The sequence below is a fragment of the Crotalus tigris genome, unplaced genomic scaffold (assembly GCF_016545835.1).
Source record: "Crotalus tigris isolate CLP2741 ecotype Arizona unplaced genomic scaffold, ASM1654583v1 scf7180000018504.2861643, whole genome shotgun sequence".
Classification (NCBI taxonomy): Eukaryota; Metazoa; Chordata; class Lepidosauria; order Squamata; family Viperidae; genus Crotalus; species Crotalus tigris.
Window position 1 is genome coordinate 262,462 of NW_024097043.1, and position 24,187 is coordinate 286,648.

Below are 24,187 nucleotides of genomic sequence, written 5' to 3' on the forward strand. Positions count from 1 at the left end.
GCACATATTACACAAATGGTTCAACTTTTCTCCTTCAGTTCTGATTTAGATTCCATCTCTGACATCCCAGCATCAGCCGGTTATCCTCATACTCAGCCTGCTGGCTCTGCCACTATCAATGCATCTGTCTCCAGTGTTGGTCATGTAATCACTCCTGTACCCAGTGGTAGCTTCCATCATGGTCCCCCAAGCACGCAGGTCCCAGTCCGTCATGGTCTCCATCCTGGTCCTTCAAGCAGTCAAGTTCCCCTACGGCACGCTCCCCCCTTGCCAAATCCATGTGGGTCCAGTTACAGTGCTCATCTCAACTGCAACAACAACAATGGCATGGTAGTACCCAAAGGGTTTCTCAGTGGCCACTGCCTGTCCAACATTGCCCCTCCAATCAAATCAGAAGCCTCCTACACATCTGGGTAAGTAAGGGGTTGTGGTTATGCAAATATATGTTTTCAGAGCCTTAAACTGATAAATAATTAAAGTTATTAAAGACTTAAAACAATTTGAACAAATCTGTAATGTCTCTTACCAACTAATGTCATCTTAGTCTTCAAACACAACAGTTTTCAATAAATTCTGAATATTTTATTTATTTGCACTTTTGGACACTTTGAATACCTATTTAACTTCATATAATACACTTTTTAAATACAGTTAGGATTAGAGTAGAAGTGTAAAATATGCATTTTGAATAACAACAGCAGTCTTGCAGGAAGCTGGTCATCTGGTAGAAAAGTAGTAGCTGCTAACTACTGAAGGAATTGGCTTTAAGTCAACAGTTAGAACAGTTTAATTCACATTCAGAAGATCCATTGGTATTCTCTCTGATATCTTTAGAGAGGGTTAGGAAAATTCTCTCTGGAGGGCTGCTGTCAGAACCAACATTCTAGATTAGAACTGATGAACAAACTAGTCAATAGCTAATTAGATGAGCATATGCAAACCCTAGTGTATGTTTTAAAAGGAGGAGAACTTGAATAGTTCAAAGGAGAACAAATGGGATTGAAATAATAAGCACAAAGAGTAAATGTAACTCCATACTTAAGCTCCTGGAAGTTCCACAGAATTATTCTGCTTATTGTTTGTATCAATGGTTTGATTTCAGGTTGACTATTGATGCCTGGTCAGCTTATGCAGAATGTCATTTTTACACACATTTAGAGAATGCAGAGGGATTGATTGACAGGGAAACTGAAAAAAAATACATGTGACTCAGTTTTAGGGAATTGAAATAGATCATCTGTGGGTTTACATTATAAATCCTTTTAACTCATATGTGGAATCCAGATTAAATTTCATTTTTAACAGAGATGGGATATGTTATTTCAGTGAAAAGAGAATTGAAAAAATTTAAAGAAATTATATATTTGCTGACTTCTGCAAAAGAGAATATAAAGAGAGTTGAGAAATTAGAGAAGGAATTCAGTTCTAATAAATGGAACACTGAATCTTAATTGCAGTTTGGTAGGGATGTGTGAAAATAATGCCAAAATAGAAAACCACAAGGCTGTATAAAATAGACAGGAAATAAAAAGTTATATTATAAAAAAAATTGCTAGAAAAAATATTGTGAAACAAAAGTGACCAATAATTCAAATTTCTTACAGAAACCATTATGCTTATAAAGTCAGCTACATAATGGCTTAGTAATGCTTCCTGTTGACAGAATGATTCCACAGAACATTTATGGATATTCTAATCTGCTAAAGAAGGATGAGTCACAAAATGTAAAGCATGAAGTTGGTGAGATTAAAGCAGAAGATTAGTTAGACTGAATTGACTTCTATACAAGAGTTAAAAAATGGAAGATGTGCTTGAGAAAATAGATAGACCTGGACTTCATTTGCTAACCCAGTGTTTCTCAACCTTGACAATTTTAAGGCATGTGGACTTCAACTCCCAGAATTCTACAGCCAGCATTGCTGGCTGTGGAATTCTGGGAGTTGAAGTCCACATGCCTTAAAATTCTCAAGGTTGAGAAACACTGTGCTAACTTGAGATAACACTATATTTTTGGTGTGTGTCCTGAAGATGTCTTATACCAAAATGCACCATTAGACCTTTCTTATCTTAGACTGACAAGATTAGATCATGGTTTTGTATTTACAGTTTTTCCCATCAAATAAGAGGAAATATATTTATCACCTATAAGGAATGTCCCTTATTCCAGTATGTACCTTTACTTCATACTGTACCACACCTGGGATTGCCAGTGCAGCATCTGCAGGCATTATGACAACTGTAACACCACTAGATGGCACTCACGCACCCCAAAATTAAAAAGAAATGCTGAAATCTCTGAGATTTTGACCATTTCTAATTTTTAATTATTCAAAGATAACCACCACCAAAAAAAGAACGTTCTTTTCAGTCACATAAATATTGACAGACAAATCAAGATGTTTTGTCTTGATTTTCAAAACATGCATATTTTGTTAAGATTAGGGCTACCCCAAATAACTTTTCAAATCTGGAAATCCTCGATCATGCATCTGATCTATAAAAGTCATGCAGAGAGAAATGAAATCAAGGGATAGATCTGGGATACCCATAAGACGCCTACTTGCTAGGTTGTCTGTCTTGACTAATTGCCTTTCAAAATGCTATTTAATTTTTTTTTAAAAATGAGAAGCGAGCATAGATCTACAAAGCAAACATAGCCTTCTGCATCATCTTTTTTCGCATGAATAAGTTTAGACTTTACATGACTCCATACTCAGTGGCAGCCCTAGATAGCTGCTAGGCAAACCTTGCAGTTGCTGCCACTATTCACAAATCTCAAGAAGAGTTTATTTTTTTTCCCCTTGAAATTTGGTACCGTGTTTAACTTGGTGTCTTAGAAGAATGCTGAGTTCACCTCTATGGGCCTTAACAATCTTTAAAAAATAAAAAAAGATACGTAACTGTAGGTCAAACTTTTGTTTGAAAGTATACCCACCTGTAGAAAAACAACAACAAAATAGGCAGTACCTTATTGGGGGAAAGTAACATACTGATAAATCAGTACTTAGAACAGTGGTGGCGAACCTATGGCACATGTGCCAGAGACGGCACTCAGAACCCTCTCTTGGGCACGCACGCACGCCATCACCCCAGCCCCACCACCCCCTGTGGCCCCCTCCTTACCAGCAGCCCCCCCGGAGAGTTGTCCAGGGTGCAGCCTGCCCGGAGCAGCGCAGCCAAGGACATGGCAGCCGGGCAGTGAGGACAAGACTCCGCCCTCACGGCCCATCGTGTGCAGATGATGCTGCGGAATATGGACAGAGGACATGGCCGCCATGATGCTGGGCCGCCTGGGCGATCTGCTGTGCCGGGCCATGGAGGCGGTGGGTGGCCCTGCGGGCAGGAGAGACGGGGGCGGGGCAGGGGTGAGGCAGTTTTTGGGCACTCGGTCTCTAAAAGATTCGCCATCACTGACTTAGAAGATTGCCTTTGGTTGGTGTCCAGAGGACAGAACAGATTTCCCCTGTGCTGCCTATCATCATTTTTAAGTTTGTGCCTCACATTCTTGTCTTTCACTTTCAAATTAAAATATATTTCAGTTTGCAGGTTAATTGTTTCACTGTCTTCACCAAGCTTTCTAATTCTTTTATTAGACTAAACTTAAATACTTTTGGTGCCTTAAACCATTCTGATATAACATATTTTTCTCTACTTTCATTTTCGTCTTCAAGTTTTCTTAATGTCAAAACTGTATCTGCTTTATAAAACTAATGTTTTCACTATTTTTCTGTCATCACAGAAAGTAAAGACTCTGGACCTCTAGGCAAAGGTCCACTAACTTTAAATGTTTACATGAACTATGACTAAGGGCTTGATTGTTTAGTGTATTTTAATAGTCTGAATATACTTGTGAAAAATCTATGAACTTTTTTTAGATAGACTACAGTGAGTGATAGAAGGAATCAAAGCTGTATTCTACAGTTTTATGAGACAGCGTTAGGTTCTGAAAGATGACCTATAATATTTTAAGAAAACAAAGTGTGGTATAGAAGGAAACAAATGCAAAAGTCACATAGTAGTCCAGCCAGAATTCTCAACTTATGATCAGATATTGTACTGTTGTTAAGTGTAGTAAGCTGCTGTTCAGTTACCCTGATTATCCCACCCAAGTGGGAAATTCAGAGTTGTCCTGAACTGACTCTCCATTAACTCATTTTCTACCTGGGTTTTACTCTATTTTCTTCTGTACCTCTTCACTTCCAACTGGCTTATTTCTGTTTACTTGACTTTGCCATTCAGTATTGATAGCAGTTGTTATCAGCTGTTGGAAGGTATGTATAGAATCAGACTTTTAAGGTGGGACTGACCTCATTGACCTGTTAGAAACTTGCAAGACTGCTTTATGGAAGGATTATATTTATTTTGAAATCCACCAAGAACTAGCTGTTAATTTTGAGGAATTCATTTTCAATTTTGCTTTAAAAATGACATTTATTGAAAATATTTTGTACTTTTAAGGAAATCCAAAACAATCTAAATAATTTCCTACTTTGTTTAGTAGTCTACAATGTTCTTTGCAGACTGAGGTAATACAAATATATTAGTATAATCACACTGAAAAATACATAACAATTTAACAGAAACTATAAACTTTGCTCTCTTTTGGTCTAATAATTTCTCTATTTTATATGGGTTTGGGGTTTATGTGTAGACTGTTATAATTTTTAAATGTTGCATTGTGGTATTTAATATACAAACAAACAGAAAAAGAATAACCATAGGCAAAATTAAAAGAAGACAGGAAAAAGATAAAATGAACCAGAAAGAAAACTACATGCTGAAATAAATATAAATATACATAAAATAAAAACAGTTTAAACCACATAGAATAATATTGATTGGACTTTACAAAATGCCAGTAGAAGGCCACTTTATAGGTAGAAAGTGAATGCATGTCTTCCATTTAAATTTTTAGATCAAATTTAATGGTTTTTTTAGCTATATTCCACTCATGGTAAATCAAAATTCCTCCTATTTCCCTATGTTACAAATTTCAAAATATAATATTACATTCACACTTTTATCTTCTATTTCTTTTTCCATACACCATTAGCAACCCTATTATGAATAATAAAACAAAATGTTGCCACTGCAAAACAAACTCAAAACATATGAATCCCCTCGAAAATATTATATTTCTAACAGAAAAACTGAAAGCCAACCCATATTATATATTCACTGGTGTAGCCTGCAAACACCCCCCCCCCAATAATCCTTTTTTATATTAATTTTACCTTAAGCTCATAGAATGCTAACAAAACATTCTTTAAAACTCTAGCCAGTTGGCTTGCTAAAACAGTATTTTTTCAAAGTTACTTGCAAGTTTTCAAATCTATCCTAATATTTTTTGTTCTGTATAAAAATGACCTATAAAGTAATCTACAAAACATTTCCCCGAATATTAATATTTAATTAATATTTAATGCTAATGCTTCAGGCTCAACTTATATATTATATTTATTCTTTCCTAAAAGCTGATGTAAATTTTTAATCATTTATTTATAGTAATATTAAACTGAGTTAGACAATTAAAAATATTAATCTCTGTCAGTGAGGAAATCTTTCTACAAATAACTATTCCAAGGTATTGAAATGAGTTCAAACAAAATGAATTTTTTTACAAACATCCATAGAGATCTAGATACTATACGGTAGGAAATATATTATACATTTTTTCATTATAAGAATAACCTGATAATTTACCATAGTGTTGTACAATATACTTAATTTTGATAAAGAGTTTTAATAATTATCAGGAAGGCGTAGGATAGCATTGGCATATGACAACAAACTCTAGTGTGGCTGTCTTGATACCCAAAGTATACTTACGTTGCCTAATGCAGGGGTCCCCAACCCCTGGTCCGTGGACCAGTACTGGGTTGCAGCATGCCAGCAAGCGGTCCGCACGAACAACGCACGAACAAGCAAAGCCCCAACTGTGGGATGCAGGCAGCACACAAAACCACACACTTTCCGGTCCGTGGAAAAACCTTTCTCCACAGAACCATAATAGGTTCCATAATAACAATAGGTTGGATTACCACATTGTAATGCAATCAACTAAATTGAAAGGAAAACCATATCTGAGAAAAAATGCTTCAGAAATTTTAACTGCATAATATCAAAGGCTTTTTTCATTTCCAACAAAGGAAACATAGCCATATCCGATTTATCTGTTTATGTACCAAATATATTCACTAATAATCTAAAATTGTTCAGAACTCAACACCATTTTATAAAACCAAATTTCTCAGGAGGATGAACTACAATTTGAAGTGCTTATGGAAAAATAGTGGTAAATATTTTACCACCTTTGTTTTAAAAAAATTGAGTGGCGCAGATAGTCCTTAATTTACCACAGTTGGGACCAGAATTTCTATTGCAAGTTGAGTTGGGCCCAATTTTACAACTTTTACAGTGATTGTTAAGCAAATCACCACAGTTATTAAGTGAATCACACAGTCATTAAGTGAATCCAACTTCCCCAATGGGCAACAAAAAGTTTGCAAACCATGATCATGTGACTGCAGGATGTTGCAACCAGTCACAATTGCGAGCCAGTTGCCAAGTGCCTGGCTTGCACTCACACAATCAAAGGGTGAGGTACAGTGGACGTAAGTCCAAGTATAGGTCATGAGTCACTTTTTCCAGGGCCATTGTAACTTTGAACAGTCATAAGTCGAGAATCTTGTAGTTTGTATACTGTACAGATCTATCCACTTTCAGACTTGCAAGTATGAAAGCATTGTTAAAAGAAAGAACTTTGTATAAAAAGGCATCTTGTAAACTTTCAGCTTCATATAAATGAGAAGGTCAATGAAATCCTTATATCTGTATATAGAAAAACCACCAGGAATAGAAGCTTTGCCTAATTTCACAGACTTAAGTAATAATGGGGCAGCTAAATAAGTTGCTTGATCCTGAGGAATCTTTGGAGAAGATTATTTTATTTACAAAAACATTAATTCATATTCTTTGTCATTCTTAGCTTTGCTTGAAATTGCTTTCTATGTAATCTCAGGGCTACTTGATGAAACTACAGCTTGACCCATAGATTTACAGAAACATTGTCAGTGGGTCCATCTTTGTATGTGTGGTGAAGATGGTGATCTTCTTGAGCAACATATTCTATCTGGCTTCTTTCAGACAAGGAAAACCTGCTGAGTGAAGTAGGGTGGTTTTCTTTAGCAGATAAACAAAATACCCATGATATGAAATGCCTAAGAATAATATATCAAAATGCTCCTAGTAGGAATAGTATAAACTGGAACCCGGTATGAGAGAATACCTGCTAAAAACACCTCAATCTTTTTCACTGGGGAAGGGCTATAGTTAATTGTTTGGAGTGTTAAGAGTGGAAGGTTTCCTGCTACTCTGGGCAGGAGCAGCTATTGACAATTAAGGGCTTTGGTGGAAGAGAATCATTACTGGATGACCTGCTATATTTGGAGATAAGATTGAGTTCAGGTTCAGAAGCATTTGTATTCAAGAACCTTGAGGACATGACAAATTCATACTTAATTTCTGCTAACCAGGGGTGGTGTAGATAATGGGGCTATATACTCTCTCAGTCATTCTACCTAGCATTCAAAATCTATTTTACCTTATCACTTCTGTTAGACATTTGTTTGACCTTTTCCTCTCTTTTTCTCAATTGCTCTTCAGCACTTTACCCGACTCTCCCCCAGATTCCGGATCCGAAGCTTACTCCCCCCAGCAGGTGAATGGTAAGTGCTAAGATTAGAGCCCAAGCACCAGCCTTCCCCCCCTCTTTGGTTGGCAAAAGTGGTTGGCTCTAAAATCTTTATCAGAAAAGGGAAAAACAGACTGCTGCAATACGTGAAGAGATTATCAGTTAGTAAATATTCTTAGACTTTTGCCTATTGTTTTCCCACTACCCTTTTAGAAAGGGGGGGTTGGGTGGGCAGGACCAAGAACACAAGACTGCGTGGGAAGGGAAAGGTGTACTTCTTCCTTCCCAGAGAGAAGGAGAAACGGATAAGATTGACCTGCCCTATGAGGACACGAGCGGAAGGATTAAGCCTGATTTTGTTGGGAGAACATGCAGTTAGACTCCTGCAGGTTTATATAAAGACAAATCCATGCTGGAAATGAAGAACAAAACAGAGGTATTGTCATGAACTTGTTTTTAGGTGGTGAGTATACTCTGTGGCTCCTGCCCTCTCTTTGTATGCTGTATTTGATGTCAAGGACTCTCTTCCCATTCTTGTGACAGGCACAGAAATCGTAGGTACATCACAGAGGGTGGGTCTTTCTCCCTCTCCCCCTCTTTCTCTCCCCACGCCCCCTTAACCAGATGGTGCCTGTTCTGTGCTGCCCAGGCTTTATATGTGTGAAAGGGGAGAATTATGTATCACTAGCTACTTTCGTTGTCTTTTTCTGAGGTTGAGACAACAGAATTAGCAACAGAGGCAAAAGAATTAAAAGCATGGTCCTGTCTGTGGCAGCCTTCGGAGGTTTCCCCGTGGCCCCTTCTTTTAAAATTTAAACCTTGTTCGTTTTGGAAGCAGCTCCTTCTCCTTTCTCTGTGAAAAAGGTCAAGAGTTCTTTTTATCTCACTACAAAAATCCCTGGAATTCCTCCTGGCCCATTTTTAAATATAGCCAAGAGGCCAGAATATTTGCCACAGAGTGAACTGCTTTCTCTCACCATTAAAACAACAGCACCTACCTCATCATCCTGGGGGGGGGGGGAGTGATATTGGAACTTTAGATTTTTGGGGTAATACACAAACTCCTGGAAGCTCTGGAGTATGTATAAAGAGTTGCATTTGTGATCTCATAATTTCTAGAATTCTTCTCTTATTTTGAGAGAGGCGTTCACATGCCAGGTAACCTTGAGACGTGAAAGATGAGATAGCTTTTAGGAACATATGTGTTGCCTCAGCGTTTATTCCATTCGATTTTCAAACAATAAACATTTGGATTTGCTGTTGCTCCTATGGGTGCCTACTTAGTGTGTTACAAAGCCTAAAATTGTTTGAAAATTGAAATTGTAGTAGGACTTCAGTATCATCTAGAGTACAGTTCTGTGACCACACCTTATCTTGAAGTAGTGAAAAAATAGTTTTTGTTAAATATTTTCTTTTGTCTGTTCTGAAACAGCTGCCAACCATTATCATTCCTAAAAGTTCTGGTGGAACTGGGTGTTTGTGGGGAGTGGGGGTTGTGAGATGGGATTTCCTTTGTCATTTGATGTCATTTCTATGCTGCAACCTTTATTCTAACTTTAGCTTATTAATAAACATATTTTAATTTGCACCCAACTTCACAATAAACTTTTGTCATAGTTATTTTTTTTTAAGAAAAGAAATGGGAGAATGCTATGTACTACTTTTTTATTATGTTTTATGTCCGGCCTCCTCTGTGTTTAGTCCTCCCTCCCCTTAATTTCATAATCATTTTTGCTTCCTCTGTTAATGCATCCGCCTTCAGAAGAATCTGATTAATTGCCCTGAGCATTAATTATTTCATTCCAGTAACTTTAAAAGGTTGTGAGGGCACCAAGTCTGAATTTGTTTGAATGGAATATTCATTTTCCAAATTCTCTTTGTTATTTGTTTTCTGTGGGTGGATTTTTTGGAGGAACCTGTGGATGTTGGGAAGTCAGAGAATAACGATGGGAAGAAATGAGGACAAAAGGATACCTATTGGATAAACTGAACATCCTATTATTTTGCACTGATCATTGTACTGTTGATCAGTGCAAAATAATAAGACATTCCCAGTTATCAAACTGTGGCCATCAGAATCAAGATGAACTCCAAGTTTGGGATGAACTCACACTGCTTGCTTCTCATGAGCTAAAATATGTAATGGAATAGTTTAGGCACCCAGTTTATTTTCACAGCACTGCTAAATAAAAAGTTTGGTTCAAGGACACTATTTCATGTTTGTTTTGTTATAGTCTGCCTTTCAAAAATGGTTTAATAAAATGTGCATGAAGTCCACTTTATTTCTATTTATATATACACATAACTGTACATATATATATATACACATATCATAGGATAAACGCATACACCCATATAATATACATCTATAAAAATACTTTAATATTGGTTTAACATTTAAGTAGCTTCTTCAGTTTCAACCATTTCTAATTACTGGTCCTAAAATGGAATGTGCATAGTTAAAAGTGCTGTTTGACTGCAGGGTAGAGATGGAAGAATGTATGAACTGCTGGTCTTTCTAAGCCATAATAATACTTGCTTCTCTTATTGATTTTGCTGGCCCGAATAGTATTATAGTGATCAAAATTAAACCCTCTTCTTCCATTCTGAATCCATGTGTTACCATTACAATCACATCCTGTATTATGTGGGGGTGATGTTCATCTGGGGGGTGGCCACCAGATTGGAGAAGGCCACACTAGTAAGCTTGGGGAAAATCCAATATCTCTAAGCAGATTTGTCTTTTTTACCTCCCAAGTATCTTATAATTCAAACCATGTTAATTCTGGCTTTGAATGGAACCTCTTATAGTTAATAAGAGTGTTAGCCCTATACTCTGACAGAGCAAAGCCCTATGTACATTTCCAACTTTAAATCAGGCTTCAAAGTTAAGTAAACTTTTGATCTGTTGTACTAAGGAGGGATGTGAACTTGAGTCAAGGGCTTTGGTAAATGTTCTGCAGATACTTTCTACAAGTTATAGCCTTCTAAATGAGATAGACTGCAACTTTCACTTGTTTCAGCCATTAGCTATGAAACTTTCACTTGTTTCAGCCATTAGCTATGATAGCTGTGGATGATGGGAGACACTTGTTATGCTAAGCAACACCCTTAAATGGCAATACTTTTTTCAGAAAGTTTGCTATATAGCAGGGGTGTCAAACTGCCAGTCTACAGGCCGGTTTCATCACACCGAAGCCACACCCATCCCATTGCCTGCAATGCAAAAAGAGTCGCGATATGTCACGACATATCACATGACGTGGTGAGTTTGACACCCGTGCTTTATAGTCTATCCCTGTAATGTAATTACCTTTACAAGCATTATGAGCATCAGAAATTATAGGCCACTCCTAAAAATTATAAGCGGATTTGTTGTATTTTTCCTTTTTGCTAACCAAGTGGCATGCAATGAGTATTTATGATTGGAAATGATTATTTGCTCAAATGAATAAAATGGTTCCTGTATGAACTACTTTGAAATTAAACCTTGAACAGGATCCATCGAGCTCATTTTGCAAACATGTTTATTATTTCAAACATAGAAAAGCTAAGAGGTTGGTTATTAATTTGCTTCTATTCCAAAATAGAAAGTTTATTGTCTCTTTGTATGGATCCTAGTGTATTTTTATCCAACAGTTCATGCTTTTTCAGATTCAGTATTGTCTTAAGAGATAATGGATCTTTCTCCATTACTAAGTTATAGAACTAGATACCCATGTTTGAGCTGACAAAGAACTGATAACATTAAATTTGCTGCTCCCTCCTTAATTCCTATTCTGTCTCAGTTCTTAATCATTGCCAGTAATTCAATTTTCCTTCACTAGATAATGTCAGAGTAAGGTGGAAAACATTACTTCAACTTCAGTATAGTTAAAGATGACTTCAGCTTATCTCATTCATGGAGTTGGAATGAGAAGAAAGCAGAATCATGTATGTGTGGTAGAAAAAAGTTCCTGGGGCAGAACTGAAAAGAAAGAAGTCATGATAGGTGCAGCTTTGAATGGAGAGAATAAACAATAAAGTGGAGTGGGAAGGGACTTATAGTCAGTAATAGAGTAGAATATGAATGGTGAATAATTACAAAGAAGCTGTTAATATGTATTTCTGGAGAGAGTAATTAGTAGGAGACCAAAGTTAAAAAATGTAGTTTGCTCCCTATTTCACATTACTGCTCTTTATTTTTATAAACAAACTCAGAACAAAGTCAGAACATGAAATAAGCAAATATTAATATTTCCTATGATATATAAACATAACTAGTTCTAGCTTTTTTCCATTATGCAGAAGGATAGTATATCAGACCAGTCATATAACACATTTCTTGTTTGGCTTTCAGCAGTCTCTGATAGTGTTTTTGCTGGATTTGAACGCTAAAATCTTTTATTTTTTATGTTTATTCTTATTCTTTTTAATTTATTTATTCTAGACTACACATAATTATATTAAAATGTTTTAATTGTTAATACATTTTGTATAATATACATAGACACAGACATGCATGCACACAAGCCATAGATGTGCATACACATAGTCATACTAGCTGTTTCCTAAAATTTAATTCATTTGATAGAAAACTAAATTTATTTCTCATTAAGTAATGTGGTTGAGTATTTGGACTTATTTTACTAATTGTATGCATGCACATGCTGTCTGTCTTCTGTCTGTCTATCTATCATCTATCTATCTGAGTATGAGCAATTGACAATCCTTGGGCTATAAGCAGCTCCTAAACCATTTTTTGTGGCTGTGGGATTGGTCAAAGTCACACTGCTGAAAGTCAGTGACAAGCTGTCAAATAACATTAACAGTTTTGTATCAAATGCCAGCAAGAAATAAATATAGCTTCAGTGAGCATCTATTAAATTTAGTACCCTTATTAATGTCCTATTAATGTTTTTTTAAAATATAGAAAAGGGCTCAAATCTGGCTATTGCCCTTTACAAATGTTGCTGCATTATCGCCATGCAACTCCCAACTACTGGTGAAAAAGCTGATAATCTACTTGTTGTTTTAATGAAAGCTGAAACTCTAAAGAGAGGGCCTGGAATGTCTCTATTATTGAACTGACATTTTGTATTTATTATTTTGTGCTGTTCTGACTGAGAGCCGAAATGGGATGATTGATCATGGTGTAGGACTTCTGAAAAAAGTGAACTGACACTTTTAATTTAGATTAATCCATCTTTCTGGTTCTTTTTAGATCCTCACCTTCTTCGAACTATGACTCCTGAGAATATGTGTCAAATTACTCCCCCTTCACGGTTAGAGCATCCCCCACCCCCACCCCCTCCACCCCCACCCCACCTTCAGGGACTGCCACCACCACCTCCTCATTCACACCAGCAGCAGCACAGCCATCACTATCCCAACATGCAACGGGACATGTACGCGAAGGCTGAACCTCTGATGCCACAGTTCACTATAGGGCAAGGCATGTCACCTGGTGACCTCCATCATGCTCAGCAGTCGCAGATGCTTCACCAGCTACTTCAACAACATGGAACAGAGTAAGTTCTTTGGGAACAAGGTTGGAAAGGTAGAAAAGGAGGAGCGCCTTTATGACTGGAACCTTTTTGCCTCTTTATGCTTATTTCATTTCTGAAGTAATGGGCAGCTTTAAGTAACAGTGAAGCTCCCATCGCCACCTCCAAAACTGGTAGGGCAAGCTACTGTACATACTGTAAACAGGGAGCAAGGCCCACACTTGCTTCCAGTGACGATGTCACCTAGTTGGGTAAGGAAACATCTGCAAACAAACAACCAAGCTCAGAGCATCAAGGACGTCATAGTTCAACCCTAAACTATAAGTTCTCTTGGAACCTATTTTATTTTTATCTCCATTCACTCTGCCAGCAGTCATTTAGCTTTAATTTTCATCAAGATTGCTCTATCTTTTTGCCTTTTTTATTGGTAACCATTCCTTGCTCTGTTTGATTGCATTCTGTCTAATTCAATATCTTTCTCTCAATCTCGTTTTGCATCCTCATCCTCTTATCAGCCTCTTTTCACTTCTTTATTCCATCAGTCATCCCTTTTCATTAGTGTTAAGTCAATTATTTTCATTATTTAATTATTTTCATTCTAATCCAAACAGCTTCCAACTTCTTTCTCTTTTTTTCTACTTTCCATTCCTTATTTTGAGAGATTAATCTGCATTTTAATATTTTTCAATATGACTTAACACATGTTCTTCTACCTGTAGTCAGTTTAGTTTCCTTCACATTTTTGTATTTTTCTCCATGCCCATCATTTCCACAAGATATATTTTGGACACTAAATAAATAATGATCTGACTCACATTCAAAACTTATCGTTCTTGCATCCTTCAATCGTTTTTGCAATGTTCCATCATAATCAAAATAAGTTTTGGATTAATTTTTTATGTTTCTATGTAAATAGAGGTATATATAACAGTATATTTAAAACAAACACTTTTCTTAGCTTTTTTTCTGACAAATAATCTCTATTCTCCTCCATTCTTTGGTCTCCCAATGGCCAGCTCGTTTCTCTGTGCACTTTTATCTCCTCCTACTCCTTCATTCATGCAATCTAACAGATTTTTTAAAAAAATCCTTGTATTACTGCACAATTTTTCCTAAAACATATCTTTGTTTCTACCATTATTACCACTTACTGGAACATAGTATGCACAATCATCAGCTTATAGTTTTTCACATTCACAATAATGTATATAACATCAATTCAAACTCTGTGGCATATAGTTTAGTTCTTTCATTCATAATTAAACCTATATTTTCACCTCTGTTCATAAATTCATCAATATTAACAATATGAAACTAACTCTATTTAAATTGATTACATCCTTCTCCTTTCTGTTAGTTTCATAAATATGCACAACATATTTATTTTTCTTTTTTGCATTTTTTTATTTCATGCTCTTTGCCATTTACTCCTCTTATATTCAAAATCACAGAATTTCGTATGCTGTGGAGAACCCATGGATACTGTCCTCATTATCCAATAATGGATTTGGTCAGCAGAGGTTTTCACATAATATTTTTAGTAGAAGTTATAGATTAGATCTTAAACATATATATATATATATATATATATGCCACGTGCAGCATTTACTATTAATGATAAGAATGGTATAGGTCAGTTTTGGATAATATGCCGGAACTGCAGTCAAACCAAGTTTTATCCCAAGCATGTTTATATTATTTTATGCAAACTAAGATCTCTAATATAGGGACCTCTTGAAAGCCAATATGCTGTTGCCTGCATCCCACCAATTAGAAGTCACGTGCAGTATATTGGTGCATAAGATGCTGGATGACATTCATTTTTTGCTTCATTATATAACCATGTCAGACTGTTATTACAAATGCATGCAGATAAGTCAGGGTGTGACTGTAGGTTGAAGGCTAGTAATCTAATTTAATCTTTCCTACTGGAATAACTTTATGCCTGGGGTAGAAGACGTCTGTGCGTATCTGTGTGGGTATATAATACACAGTATATATACACACACACACACAGGCATACGTAGGCTAAATTTGAATAAATATTTCCTTTGTATGCCTGTTGTAATTTATGATTGATTTCTATAGACTTCCAGTGCACCCTGCCAAGAAGAGGAAACACTCAGAGTCACCATCAAACACTCTCAATGTGCAGATGTTCAATGGAATGATAAAACAGGAGCCAGGTACAGGATCTGTGCCCCTCAACTCTGACAGAGTTCAAACACCTCCCTGGCATCAGCAGGGGGCGCTCTCCCCAGGTTTGTACAGTAGTTATTCTTTCTATTCCTTTCTAGGATTACCAGTACCCAGATACTATTTATGCTCCAAAAAGGTAGTTTTTTAAAAAATTAAGTAATACATGGAGAATAAGGGATGGTGTCTGGGCTGAAGCTCACAGAATGGCAGTGTGTTTTCAGGAGAGCATCTTTGTACAACTGCATTGGGAATTGGAAGTGAGAAAAGTCTCACTTCTTAATAAAAAGAAAAGAAAACTGACTACAGTTAGTCTTCAACTTATGACCATTCATTTAGCAACCATTCAAAGTTACAGTGGTGCTGAATAGTGCGACTTAACGACCATTGCTCATGCTTTCAACGGTTGGAGTGTTCCCATTGATATGTGAATGTGAGCAGGCACTTGGCAATTGTTACACATTTTTATAATGGTTGCAGCGTCCCACAATCACGTGATCGCCATCTGTGACCTTCCCAGTCAGCTTCCAACAATGATGTCTTGCTTAACGACAAGATTTCTGGTTCCAATTGTGGTTGTAAATTGAGGATTACCTGTATTCCTTGAGGTCAAGGCGAAGAAAATAAGAATTTATGGGTTTTGTTGCATAGCAAGTGAGGGATGGAAAAGTAGGATAAATAGTTTGTATCAGGTTTGTAGGAAAATTTCAGTTCAACATTTTTTCTATTGCTGTAGGACTGATTCAGGATAATGACAGCTTGAATAGCTCCTCCTATTTGGATCCCAACTACCAATCCATAAAATGGCAGCCACATCAGCAGAACAAGTGGTCGACCCTGTATGATGCTAATTACAAAGAGTTGTGAGTATTTACAATCAAACGATTGTAGACTTCTCTGCCTAACAGTTTTAACAGCAGGGTCCACTCAAGACTATGATGAAGAGACATTTCACACCTCACAATTTAGGGAATCTGATGTTCAATTTTATTCTGCTTTTCATTTTCCTACCTTTAAATTTGTTATATCTCACTTCAACACTACTTTGTGAATTTGTTTTTTTTAAAGTTTGCCTAAAGATTCCTAACACATTTTTGGATAGATTGCTTTATAATGTGGTGCATTTTTGTATACCCTTCTTTTATTCATTCATTCATTCATTTATTGCAGTTATTTCCCGGTTAAAATGCATTGTGGGCATTTCCATATGTATATAATATTTCAATACCTCTTATTTATTATTAAACAAATCTACATAGTTGCCCATCTCATTGAAGGTGATTCTGGATGCGGCTCACAATAAATGGGGAAAAAAACATGTAAAAAAAAACACAGGTTAAAAAAATTAAAAATCACTGTAACACTAAATATTATAAAATCAGAGATACAAACTGTAGGCAAAGAGGGAATAAAAATAGCCAGCTCCATAATGGAGCCAGTTAAGCATGTTTCTGGTTCCAATGGAACCTCCAGACCTGATAACATAACCAGGTCTTGAGGACCTTCCAGAATGTCAAAAAGGATGGAAGTAATCTAATTTGGGGTGGGGGGGAGAGAAAGTTCCATATGGTGGGTGCCCTGACAGAGAAGGCATGTTTCCTGGAACCCACCTAATGTAGGTCCTTAGCTGATAATACCCAGAACATTCCTACTTTAGATCTAGATCTAATGATATGGCTAATGTAACCAGTCATGCAACTAATGGGACCCAGAATCCAGAGTCATTCAGTCTTGCCAGGGTTCAGCTGAAGCCTGTTGTTCCCATCCAGACTCTCACAGCCCCCAGACACTGGGATAGGACCTCTTCCTATGTACTCATGTCTTGAATCATGGAGTTGAGCATCAAGTGAGTTTGAGGTTTCATTTTTGTGAATAAATATAATTATGTCAATAAATTATCTGTATTCTAGCATAGAGGTGTCTGCAATTTAAATCTTGGCGCACTGAGTGGAAGCCTTTAAAAAAATAGAGATATGAGTAGAAAGGGGTGAATTGTGACTATTTTTGTGCTAGCTGTTCATCAACCTAGTTCATCCAAAATAAATTTTGGGTTGCATTTTTAATGTACTTTTTAAAAAGGGGGTTTCAGGAAAGGGGAATATGTTCTGTGATTACAATCAGCAACTGTTTTATCAGTTTGGAAACAGCAAAAGGTTACCATGAAAAACTGATAGGTGATAAAAATTGAAACAGAACTGATAATATAATGAGTTCTATTACTAATTACATTATTAGTTCTGAAGAGAGAGCACATTTAGGAAAGAGCAATGAGAATTGGCTTCTAGGAGAAATGGTGCAAGATGAGGATGGTGAGATATGGAAGTGTCACAGGTGAAAAACTAAAAGGGGAGTTAAAAAGAAAGAGGGAAGTTTAGGTACAGTGTGCACTGAAAATCCCCTTGGGATCTGGGTGTTTAAAACTATTTAAATAACTATTGGTGAAGAAAAAAGAAATATGGGTGAATAAAGAATAATAGAGTCGGACGTAATCTTGGAGGTCTTCTAGTCCAACTCCCTGCTTAAGCAGAAGATCCTATACGATTCTGGATAAATAGCCATCTAGTCTCTTCTTAAATACCTCCAATACTGGAGCATTCTGGAGGCAAATCGTTCCACTGATTAATTGTTCAAACTGTCAAGAAATTTCTCCTTAGTTCTAGGTTGGTTCTCTCCTTGATTAGGTTCTATCCATTGTGTCTTGTCTTGCTCTTAGATGCTCTGGAGAATAGGAGAAGATGACTGCTATCATGTCACCCCTACTCCTTCTCTTCATTAAATTATGCCAGGGGTCTTCAAACTTGGCCCTTTTATGACTTGTGGATTTCAACTCCCAGAATTCCTCAGCCAGCGTGCCTGGTTGAGGAATTCTGGGAGTTGAAGTCCACCAGTCATAAAAGGGCCAAGTTTGAAGACCCCTGAACTATGCTGTGTTGTTGTTATATTAATTATATTACATCACATTACATTACATTATTAATACATTATATTGTTACGCTATATTGTTGCTATGTTTAGAGAAAGGCATAGAAAGAAATTGGGTGCATGATTTATAGGACAATACAGATGCCGAGGCTGGAGAACAATCCAGGTGACTTATATGGACATAAGAAAGGTAAAGAAGCAACATAAGGTGAGAGCAAGAAGCTGAGGAAAGCCAGCTTACAGAGTAGAGTTTATAGGGCCAGAAAGACAAATGTTCAAGGGTAAAAAAATGCCGCACATCCTCCCCACATTCCAGAAAGGTGATAGAGAACTGGCAGCCAGCCACATGGATTCTGGGAATGACCTCCTTTAAAAAACAATCCTCTCCATTTGACAGCTTGTATCTCTTGTTTGTCTCATTTGTGGAGAAAGGGAACCTTGCCTTTTTGGGATGCTAAATAAAATGAGATGGTTATCTGCCTTCATGAGAGCAATCTGGAGAGCAAAGGCCAGTGATTTACATGAAAGCCTGTAGCATCAGAAAGAGGCTGCCCTTGAATGGCCTGGGATACCCAAACAAAGTGTGGTCTCTCCAGGGCTGCCTTCCCAAGGTCTTGCAGAAGGCAATTTATCTAAGTTCCTTCAAGGTATAGAATGGGAGTATAGAGTAAGATATTGATGTATTGGGCCAACAAAGGGCAAATTAGTGCAAAAGATTTTACAAACCCTTCCTCTGAACAATTAAAAATCAGTTCTATCTGAGCAGGTTTTTTTTTTTAGAAAAATATGTATCAGGGTAAAAAATAATTAATACAGTGTGTAGTACTTTCAAATTAAAATTTAATAAAAGTGTATTTTACACTTAACAGTGGTACATTTTAAGTTATTTATTCGTTGGATCTTTTTTTCTTAATTTTTTTAGCAAATCATCATCATCATAATAGTAAAGTTGGAAGGGACCTTGGAGGTCATCTAGTCCAACCCCCTGCTCAGGCAGGAAACCCTACACCACTTCGGACAAATGGCTGTCCAGTCTCTTCTTTAAAACTTTCAGTGTTGGGTCATTTAGTGCTTCTGGAGGCAGGTTGTTCCACTGATTAATTGTTCTCACTGTCAGGAAGTTTTTCCGTAGTTCTAGGTTGCTTCTCTCCGTGATTAGTTTCCACCCATTGCTTCTTGTCCTGCCTTCAGGTACTTTGGAGAATAGCTTGACTCTCTCTTCTTTGTGGCAGCCCCTGAGATATTGGAATACTGCTATCATGTCCCCCCTTGTCCTTCTCTTCATTAAACTAGACATACCCAATTCTAGCAACCGTTCCTTATATGTTTTAGCCTCCAGTCCCCTAATCATCGTTGTTGCTCTTCTCTGTACTCTTTCTAGAGTCTCAACATCTTTTTTACATCGTGTGACCAAAACTGGATGCAGTATTCCAAGTGTGGCCTTACCAAGGCATTGAAGAGTGGTATTAATACTTCACGTGATCTTGATTCTATCCCTCTGTTAATGCAGCCTAGCCCTGTGTTGGCCTTTTTGGCAGCTGCAGCACACTGCTGGCTCATATTTAGGTGATTGTCTACTAGGACTCCGAGGTCCCTCTCACAGTTATTACTATTGAGCATGGTGCCACCTATGCTGTACTTGTGCATTTGGTTTTTCTTGCCTAAATGTAGAACCTTGCTTTTTTCACCATTGAATTTCATTTTGTTAGTTAGTGCCCAGTGTTCAAGTCTGTCCAGATCCTTCTGTATCTTAAGCCTGTCATGCTTTAGCATTGAGCCTTCGGGGCTCTAAATCAAGGCTTTTCAACCTTTTCACCCATTGTACCACTTTTAGGATATGGCAGTATCCAAATACCACCAGTTGCCTAGCAAAGTGTCAAAAACTTGATGACCAAAAAAAAAAAAAGAGGAAAAAAGTGATAAAGTACAGGTAGTCCTCGACTTACAACAGTTCGCTTAGTGACTGTTCGAAGTTACAATTGCACTGAAAAAGTCCGCCCAAGCCACAGCCGAGCAAGACACCTGCCTGCCCACCCAGCAGTGCTCTTCCTCCTGTCCGAGGTTTTCATTGTTGTGAGCATTTCTGTTGAGGATTGGCAGCAGGGGTGGGGGGGGGTGTTTGGTTTTTATTCCCCCTGCCTGCTGGGTGGTTGCAGCAGGTTTTGGTCACTTCACATGACCCTGGGACACTGTGACCATCATAAATATGAATCAGTTGCCAAGCATCTGAATATAAATCATAAGACCCTGGAGATGCTGCAACATTCCAGCTGATTGGCGCTTCTTCTGGGCTCAGCAGAAGCACCAGGATCAGCGCTGAGCTCCAGCTGGAGCCTGGCGCTGATCCTGGCGCTTCCACTGAGCCCTGACAGTCCTGCAGCTCCAACCATCTCTTGCTCAGGCTTGTGTGGTGCTGCCACCGGTTCAGTTCATTCCCCTCGCCCTCCCACTTTTCTAGGATGGTTGTGCACCACCTGCCAGGTACCAATGTACCACAGGTGGTACCCGTACCACTGGTTGAAAAGCTCTGCTCTAAATAAGCAGGGATTGAAAGTTGTAGAGTTTCTAGATATTTCTTCAATGCAGCAAAATTGAGGGATATTTTTGGAGTCAGTGCAGGTAGCCTGCCTCTGACCTTGTCAAACAGTATTTTTTTTTCTAATTTAGGAAAGGACTTCTGCTATAGTTATGCTACAGCAAGGCTGGGAGGAAGGGACGATAACATCATGATCTCATAATGAAGCTTTGTTTTTAGAAGTGAGTTAGAAGTGAATTTTGCCAGGTTGCTAAGAACAGCTTTGGTAATTAAGGCCCTCAGTAAAATGAAAGAGAAAAAAATTCATCCATTTTTTATTTCAGAATAAGCCCACCTCTTGCCAAAAATAACAGAGAATTTGTTTGCCCGTTCCTGAAAATGTGCCAGCATTCTCCTATTTTATGAATAATTTCATGCAGAATGCAGATGAGATTGGGTTATAGATATTTATCATAGCCTTAATTTTTTTTTATCTTTGTGCCATCCTTTGTGTCTCCCCTATGTTTTCATGGGAGAGGCACAAATTTCTTTGACCAAGGAAATGCAAGCCAATTAGCTATTTAAATCCACTGCTAATATACTAAAGAAAATTACTTCTGAGTCCAGTTTTTCTTAATATCTGATTATTTTTTTCTGTTTAACCTGACAACACCTTATGAAGATGATAACACTTGGATTTTAAAAAGAAACAAAATATAATTATTTTGTAGAAGGCAGTCAAAAAAAAAAACTACTCATAAATTGAAACATGGTATTTTTTTATCAAATCATTTAAGAAAATTTAGCACTTGAGTCTTATTTAAAGTTTAATTTCAAGTTTAGTTAGTATTTCAAAGATATACTGGGAAGTGGTTTTAGACTAAAAACATTTAATCATTTAATATGCCAGATGTCATCTCCATTCCCAGCAATTCATCTGATACCTTTGGCTCCTTTAGGCTGTAGTGTGACCTCTAGAAACTCATTCTCACCTGTTACTGAAAATTGGAAGCATTTGGTTTATCACCAATGTGGTCATTCAGAACAATTTATCTTAAATATAAAAAAATCAAGTAAAATATATATGCCGTGTCTGCTAAGGCATTCATATATTTCTTCTGGGCCTTGTGGAAGTATCTAGTTGATCATCCTATAGCAGTGCCGAGGTCCACAAGAGAGAATTTGGAGGTCCCAAGCCTCCTCTTGTAGAAGTTGTCTGGGTCTTCACAATCCGGGTCTGACTTCTGTTTTCGTAAAGAAGCTTGATAATTCCTGTGGCTGCTATCTATTTTCCAAGGGCGTTCCATCTGTGATCTTATAACTTCATTGGAAGGGTTCTCTTACCTTATTCTGTCTGACACTTAAAAAGTAAAATACGAAACAACACCAGCAAACAAATCTAAATAATTACAATAGTAATTATTCTGGCTATGTAGCATAGAGGTTTGTAACTGGAGGATCCAGTTCTTGCTTCCCCCTCTTTAAATATAAATCTCTGTCCACGGGATAAACAAAATCAAAACTTTATTTGTTTAAAATATACATACATACATTACATACATACATACATACATACATACATACATACATATTCCTTTTGATTTTAAGTATTAAAGTCTAGACATTCAGTGTGGAAGGAGACAATTATAAAACTGCCCAGATTGTGGTAATAAAGTAATATGTACCAGAGTTCCAACCACAAGATGGTGATGGTTTCTTACAAATGAAAAGCTCTCAGCCCAAATCTCTGAAGAGATTGGAAAGAGTATAAATATTACAGATCACAAAAGGATTCCAAAGAAAAGATTATATTTTCACAAATGTAACCTGACCTTGAAGGCTGGGAGTAAACACCAATTCCATAACCTGTACAGAGAGGGATAAAAAAAGTTGAGTCCTGGCACAACACAGAAGGAAAAAACAAAACAACCCTCAGCACAAATTCCTGGCGACCTGTATTGACTCCTTCTATAGAAACAAGGGGCTTTGTGAAGGAGATGATCCTCTGTTTCGGTGCCCTGGACTATTTCAGCTTTTTGGAGCTTAATTAGAGGTTCCTACAGATTACGATCAAAGGAATACTTTGCAGTATGTGGCTTGCTTGAAAGGGCCAAGATCTGAGCAAGAAGTAGTCAGGGGAAATGTGGGAAGACTTTGATTTCTGCCCAGCCTTTCTAATTTTGGGAGAGAGATTTCAGATACACTTGGCAGCACATCCTGATTTGCATCCTGACAGCTGCATTCCTCATAGTGTTACATATGAGGAGGTAAATAAAACAACCTTGTTTGATTTGCAGTATACATAGATAGTACTGGCTTTCTTGCAATAAAATTGCAAGCTTTTTTTAAAAAAAAATTTTCCTGATGAAAAATTTCCATCTTGAGTTTTTAGTTTTTTATGCCTAATATTAGAAAGCAAAGTGTGAAAGAACTTTTTAAGTACTTCACATGATTCTAAGCTTGAAAAACAAAACAAAAATAAATAAAACATTCCCATTGTTTATTTTTCTCTCTTTCATTTCTGAAGCTTACTATACCTTCAAAAGCTTACTTTAATTACAAAAGGTGGTGTATTTGCTAAGTAATTAATTAATTGCATTTGCTAATGTAATTAAGTGCAACTCTGCTGTTAAGTGAACCCTGTGGCTACAAATTCTGAACTGCTGCCATACAGCATTAGGAATTAGAAATGGGATAAATGCAGAATAAAGCATTGGGTTTTTCTAAGAATGTGAATTTAAGTAATTGACAAATGGTTCTTCCCATTTGTCTACCCCTTCATACAAACAATGGATAGAAAATTGAAGTACTTTTTCTTGTTTTTGTCCCTAGACTGGTAAACAATGAGGGTACAAAGATGGATTTTCATATATAACAGTAAAGAAGTCTTTTATGGTTTTCTAGAAAATAGACATCGCGTGTCCCATTAGGTCAGGGGTGTCAAACTGCCGGCCCGCGGGCCAGACACGTCATCCAGAAGCCGCACCCACCCCATTGCCGGCAATGGTAAAACCGTCCCGATACGTTGCTTGACATCACATGACGTCACAAGTTTGACATGTCTGCATTAGGTCATCATTTTAGAGATATATCCTTACCTAAATGGAGAAACAGAGTGACCACAAGTGGGCAAAACAAAAGCAGAGGGAGCAGGAGTGACTTCCAACTTTTTGCCAGCTTCCCCATTGAGTTTCCTTGTGGGAAGCTGGCAGAGAGCATCGGAAATCTTCCTCACTTCTCTCTTTCTTCCATCCCTCTATCCTGCCTTCCTTCCGTGCCTCCATCCTTCTTTCTCACCCTTCCCCTTCCTTTTCGCTCTCTCTCTGTTGTTCTGTCATTATCTCCCTCCTTCCCTCCTGGGAGTGCACAAGTGTT

General features: G+C 37.4%; 1 protein-coding gene across 3 annotated transcripts in view; it reads left to right on the plus strand.

Moving 5' to 3' along the window:
- The window catches only part of MYRF (myelin regulatory factor), a 119,076-nt gene that overhangs the window by 51,204 nt on the left and 43,685 nt on the right, over positions 1–24,187 (plus strand). For all 3 annotated transcript variants that reach the window (XM_039353152.1, XM_039353154.1, XM_039353153.1), the window contains exons 3-7: positions 39–413; positions 7,666–7,727; positions 12,897–13,203; positions 15,268–15,440; positions 16,112–16,238. In XM_039353152.1, the coding sequence (XP_039209086.1) occupies positions 39–413; positions 7,666–7,727; positions 12,897–13,203; positions 15,268–15,440; positions 16,112–16,238 (1,044 nt within the window). The remainder of the gene's footprint in view (positions 1–38; positions 414–7,665; positions 7,728–12,896; positions 13,204–15,267; positions 15,441–16,111; positions 16,239–24,187) is intronic.